Here is a 6,268-nt window from a genome sequence, read left to right as displayed (position 1 = left end):
GGGACGGGCGGTGTGGGGAGGCAGTTGGGGGCGGGGGGAAGACTGGGGAAGTTGTATTTTTATTAAGCTCCCAGGGGATTCTCAGGATGAGGCAAGTTTAGGAAACAACCTGGGCAAGTCACCTCCCCAGCAACATTTCCTCCTTTGCAAATATCAATAATACAAAAGGAGTCATCGCCCACTGAAACCGCGGGGCCACGTGCCCGAGTTCCTCCTCATCTCCGCCTGCTTCTGTTCCTTTCCTCCTGGGCTGGGCTCTGCCGGGCCTGGAGGCAGGTGGCAGCTCGGAGATTCCTGCTAATGGGTTCAGGGCCTGGGTCACTCAGGAACGCCCAGGTCCCAGCCCTGCTCCCGGGCCCGGGACACTGCCCTCTATTGGTTGTGGCTGTAACTGCAGGCCTGGGCTGCCTGCCTAGGAGACCCGAGACCTGCGGGGTGCAGCCTGCGGCCTGTCCTGGGAGCAGTCCAGCCTGACGAGGGTCACAGTGCTCCGTCAGTCCTTCACCTCCCTCCGCAGCCACTCAGACTCCACCCTCAAGAGTCATGGAGTCCTTTGGACATCTGTCACTCGGAGGAGCTTAGAGAGCCTTGTGGCCCTGTGAAGTGGAAGAGAGGTTTATGGCTTTTAATAAAAAAACTCCTGTGTTGCCCGGTCCCAACCGCCTGGTGAGAGCAGTCCAGCTGTGAAGCTGTTGTTCATTACTTAACAAGTTCATCCCAAGTGACAGGAAGCAGCCGTGTTTGCAGAGTGGGGAGAGGGGGAGCATTCATTAACGCCAACTTAGTGGCTGCTAAGAGGAGAATGGGCCTGGGGTGCTTGGGAGGGCGGCCCACCCTCTCTTATGGAGCTATTGGGCCTAAACCGGCAACCCTGAAATGTTAAATATTAATTGCAAACAGATAAGAACACCACCACCTGGTGCTTGTCGCAGGGAGGGGAGGGAGGGCATATCTGGGTTCAGGGGAAGGAGGACACTGTACTCTCTCCTGTGTGGAGAGCGGCTGCAGTGTTTGGACAGGTTCAAGCCTCGGACTAATGAGAGGGCACAGTCCTCTCATGGCAAAGCCACGTGCAAGTCCCAGCTTGGAGGGCAGAGCCCTCCCAGCACAATTACAGCCAAAGGCTATGGTTGTAAGTTTGACCCTACGGTCCGAACCTGTGGTCCCACGTGTCTGAGTCATGTGTGCTTGATAGAGTTCAGGTGCATGTAATTGAGTAGATTCGAAACCCACAAGAATGTTGTAAACATCTTGACCACGCCCTTAATTTGCCTTGTGGAATCTGCTATAAAATAAAGACACGGCTGGTAGTCCATGACGCTGTCGCTAGCTCTCCCTCAGAGAGGACAGTGTCCCACCCAGACCCAGCTTTCATTCTCTTGTCTGTCTTTTCTCAATCCTTCACCACCACCACCACCCTCCCCCCTCAGGCTCACCCTTGGCCGTGCTGGCACGGAACACTCCAGAAGGCCACACCGAGGCAGCCGGACATTGTCCTGTTTCTCAGAGATGTTCAGATCTGGCTTTGGGACAGGAAGGGGATGGGGACCCCATTGGGGCCCTCCCCTCCTTATGTCTCATCCTCCGAGAATCCAAACCGGTGTGCAAAGTCCTTTCTCTTGATGAGAACAAAAAGCACTTGGTTCGAGCTCCGCCCACATCACGGGCTCAGTGGGGCCCCTGGGTGAGTCCCTTCTCCGCTCGGGGCCTCAGTTTTCTCATCTGAGGTGCAAACAGCACACAGGGTGTACCGACATTGGGGGTGAGGGGGCAGGCCTGGGGGCTCCATGCAAAGGGGCCACCTGAGTATGCCGACACCCCCGAAACAGCTCCCATTTACAACCTCGGGAAGAAGGCTCCACTTGTCCCTGGCCCCTGCTTCCGGGAGGCCCTGTGACTCCATCCCTGGCTTCCTCCACCAGACAGACTAGCTCCCTGGCCCGGCCTGGAGCAATCCCGGGGAAAGCAGGATAATCTGAGAAAATGCCTGGTCTGAAGCCAACCGGAACTGGGGCAGTGGGTCCTGTGTTGATTTAAAAAAAAAAAAATCATAACAGGAAGTAGCTACCATTTATTGGGCACTGCCCTGAGCCAGACACTCTCACACACTTTACAGACGTTGTTTGATTTCACCCTCACCACTACCCCGCGAGGTAGGGGTTCCCACACCCATTTACCAAGGAGGAAACTGCGGTTCTGAGCGCTGATTCATTTGGTTGAAGTCACACGGGTGGTAGGTGGTGAGGCTGGAATTTGCACCCAGATGGGCTGAACCCACGGCTGAGTTTCCAAAGTCGTGAAGTCAGTGCTGGTGTTGGTTGTGTCTCCTTCAGGGGCCACGTGGGCCCATTTCCTTCCAAACCCTGCTCTCAGGATGGGGACTGAAACTCCCTCCACGGAAAGGCCCTCCCTCCCTGGTGGACCTGCATTTCCCTGGGGGCGCAGCCTCCAGCTGAGGAGTGGAGTTGGAATGCTGCGACTTCGACTTTGGGCAGCAGCCCTGGTTGGGAATGAGCCCCAGGCCGCACCCCTCCCTGGAGTCTGTCCATGGCGCTGCTTCTCACCTCGGCAGAAGCGCAGGTGGCTGTGGTTCTGCCCAGCCTGCTACGGGGCATCCTTTTCCCGGCTCCTTCTCTCACCTGGGGAGTCACAGAGGAGGCAGACCTCCCTCTCTGTGGAGCTAGATTATGAAACTGGCCAGGAGCGGGGCGCGGAGACTAGGCTCCTAGAGAACCTTGTGCCCCGCGTATTAGGAGCTGGGCCCCAGCCTTGGAAGTCCCCGTGCGTTAGTTACCTCCCCGCACTGACGGTCCCCGCCTTCCCTGCAGAGCTCTGCGCACGCACTCATTGGCACACACTCATTGGCACAGGATGCGTGCCCATCACTCCCCATCTGATGTCCCAATCCTGTCTCCCTGCTCCCGCCCTGGCAAGGCCTGGCGCCACCCGCCCTCCTCTGGTTCCCGCAGGGCCCCCACTGAGGCGGGTGGGCTGTGTGCATGGCATGGTGGGTTGGGAGTGACAGCAGCGGATGTGAGGTAGGGCTGGGGGTGAGGGGGAAGCCCCAGGCCGTTCTGCCGTCCACTCAGGACTCCCACCGCACGGTCAGGGCCAGGCCTCTGAAGAGGGAGTCCAGCTCTGTGGGCTGCTCCAGGGCTGAGTCCCCAGGGGCCTCAGGCTCGAACCCGGGACCATCATCCTTAGGACACACGAGGGACTCCAGCAGCCCCCCGGGGCATGAACCCTGGTCCATGGGACAACATGGGAGGGAAGGAGTGTGCAGAGGGAGGGACCCCGGGTGGCCCTCAATCTGGACAGAGGAGAGGAGGGGCAGCTGGCCCTTCAGGTACCCCGGTGTCCCTGGCTCCCCCTTGTGCAGCACAGTCGTGTCGGGTGCTCTGTCCGGGTCAACGCACAGGTGCTGGGGGAAGGGCTTGGCCTCTTGGGGTTCCTCGGTGGCCCCGGAAGCCAACCCCTGCAGGGAGAGGTCAGCGGCTGGTGGCTTTTTCTGGAGCTGATCCTCAGTCCTGAGGGGTCTGGGACCAGAGGGTGTCCTCGGAGGGGAGTCTTTGCCAGACCCTCCCATGCACAGCCCATAGGATGGGGGACAGCTGTCCAGAGTGGCCTGGGGGGCGTAGGAAGAGATGGCTTGTGGAGTGTAGGATGGGGCTTTAGCCTCGGGGGTGACTTGAGGTGTGTAGGCTGGGGGCCCGGCCTCAGGGGCAGCCTGGGGAGTGTAGGACGGCGGGGAGCCCGCCTGGGGAGGCGCCGACCGGGAGGGCTGCAGGATGGAGAGGTCCGGCTGCCCGAGGTAGGTGATCTCAGACCGGCTGTGCAGCGGGAGGGCTCCCGGGGGCTCCTTGGGCGCAGAGACCATGACTTGGGAGTACTGGACAGGCTGGGCCAGGCTGCTGGGGCCGCTGAGGTCCAGGACGGGGATCAGCACGTGCTCCTGGATGAACCGCAGGGGCTGGAAGGTCAGTACACGCTGGACATCCTGCTTGGGGACAACAACAGCCCCGTGAGGACCCGTTCCCAGCTCCCTGAGGGCGCCTGGGGGTGAGGTCCTCCATGGGGAGGCAGAGGCCATCAGGGGCTTTTCAAGTGCATATCCCACAGGTCCCTTCGCCTCTCTGAGGTTCTGCTAAATGCCGCCCCACCCCCACCCCCACAAGGGCAGGGCTGCCGGCCTGGAGCTGAGGCCTCTCCTGGGGGGCTCTCTCAGAGGGAGGTTCCCACTACGGTTTCTCCGGGAGGTAGATAGTCCAGGAAGTAGATGACTTAGATTTGGGGTGGCCTGGGGGTACGCTCTGGAGGTGGTGGCCCACACTGCTTCTTGCTCAGGGGCTTCTAAGGGCCAATGCAGGGGGCAAGGTGGGAAGGGATGGGGGGCAGGGGAGACCAGGAGAGTTTCATAGGAAATGGCTCGTCTGGGCTGTGACAGTGAGTGCACTGTCCTCGAGCCCCTCAGATGGGCGAGAGCCCCCCGAGCCCCGGGCCTGGGCTGCGGCCTGTGGGAGGGCCTTTAGCAGACGCAGTGCTGGTGGCCAGACAGGGGCTGCAACGGGACGTGTGTGGTTTACTTGAAAATTGAGAGATTTCGCATTATCATCTGCAATTCTGACTTCTCTTGAAAAAATATGCTAAGATCTGGCCGGTGCTCCCAGGGGGTGGAACTGGCTGCCGTTGAGACAGGGCTGAGCTCGGGGACCCCCAGCGCCCACCGCCCTGCGGCCCTGCAGGGGCCTGCTCTCCGGTCCCACCCCTCCTGCCTGGACGTGGATGCTCCAGGCTGCGTGGTTCTCTCTTCCAAGCCTGCTCTTCCCAACTCCCACCCTTCAGGCGCCCCTGCCACGCCTGGCCTCTCACAGTGCCAGGGGCCTGGCATGGCCAGGACGCCCCAGCCCACCTGGCCAAGCTCTTCACGTCGGAGGGAGAACTGAGGCCTGGCTTTCTGCTCTGTGCGCTGACCCCTGCACTTCAGGGAGAGCCAGGGCTCCCCGGGCCTACGCCCTCGGCTGCTGGGGGTCCTCCCACACCTCCCCCTCCTGCGCCAGGTGGGGTGCTCACCAGGGAGTGGGGAGGCTTAGGCGGCTTGGTGATGTATCTGTAGCTCAGGTAACAGAGCCCTGCGACCAGGAAGCCCATGGAGAACAGGAAGGCCCCGGAGAAGGAGTAGGTCCATGTCCGGTCTGCGTGAGCAAAGAGACCAGAACAGGGAGGGTGAGGCCCTGGAGGGTGGGTCTCTCCGAGGGTTTCCCCACCCTCCTCCGACCTGGCCTGGGAGCTGCTGCTACTGGAAGGGTGGCAAGAGCACAAAGAAAGAGTCTCCTCCTCCTTCCCCCCGCCCCCCCACCTGCCCCACCCCATCTAAACGTTCAGAATTTGTCAGTCCTATTTCACGCTGTTTGTAAATATGGTCTATGTGCCCACTTGACAGGTGTGCTTTTCATAACAAGCTGGGAGGCCTGGTTTGAATTCTGTTCACAGGCTCCTTGGGGAGCTGTGCCAAGGCCCCTGCCCACTAGCTGCAGCTCACAATGCCAGGGCCTCGCCCGTGGCCCCAGCCCACGTGGCCAAGCTCATCCAGGCCCCCAGTCAATAGCCAGCTACGGGCACCCTCTGGGCCGACGGTCTGCACGCCAACCGAGTGTCTCACCTTAGGACAGTGGTTCTCAACCTGTGGGTTGCAACCCCTTTGGGGGTCAAACGACCCTTTCACAGGGGTCGCCTAAGACCATCGGAAAACACATATATAATGACATATTGTTTTTGTGATGAATCACTATGCTTTAATTATGTTCAATGTGTAACAAGGAAATTGGGGGTCACCACAACATGAGGAACTGTATTAAAGGGTCGCGGCATTAGGAAGGTTGATATTGTTTTGGTGATTAAGCACTATGCTTTAATTATGTTCAATTTGTAACAAGGAAAATACATCCTGCATATCAGATATTTACATGACGATTCATAACAGTAGCAAAATGACAGTTATGAAGTAGCCACGAAAATAATTTTATGGTTGGGGGTCACCACAACATGAGGAACTGTATGAAAGGGCCGCGGGGTTAGGAAGGTTGAGAACCACTGCCTTAGGAGGAAGGACTCGAGAGATCTGCCCGGAGTGGACACAGGAGGGGCGGGGGGGGCATTTCCACTGGGGACCTCGGGGTCCAGGGTACTCAGCGTGTGGCCTAGAAGGGCGGTCACAGGCACCAGGAGGACTGTCCCCTTGAACCTAAGGACTCTTCATCTTGTGGGAGGG

General features: G+C 59.5%; 1 protein-coding gene across 1 annotated transcript in view; it reads right to left on the bottom strand.

Annotated features, from left to right (window-relative positions):
* Positions 1-2,058: 2,058 nt before the first annotated feature.
* Positions 2,059-6,268, bottom strand: part of IL22RA1 (interleukin 22 receptor subunit alpha 1) — a 15,732-nt gene continuing 11,522 nt past the window's right edge. Inside the window, exons 6-7 of the mRNA XM_006777544.2 lie at positions 5,071-5,192; positions 2,059-3,997 (exon numbers count right to left, since the gene is read on the bottom strand). Of these exons, the coding sequence (XP_006777607.1) occupies positions 3,086-3,997; positions 5,071-5,192 (1,034 nt within the window). The 3' untranslated portion in view covers positions 2,059-3,085. The remainder of the gene's footprint in view (positions 3,998-5,070; positions 5,193-6,268) is intronic.

Source organism: Myotis davidii, unplaced genomic scaffold, assembly GCF_000327345.1.
Source record: "Myotis davidii unplaced genomic scaffold, ASM32734v1 scaffold149, whole genome shotgun sequence".
NCBI lineage: Eukaryota > Metazoa > Chordata > Mammalia > Chiroptera > Vespertilionidae > Myotis > Myotis davidii.
Note: the sequence above shows the minus strand (reverse complement) of the source record. Positions and strands in the feature narration are given on the sequence as shown.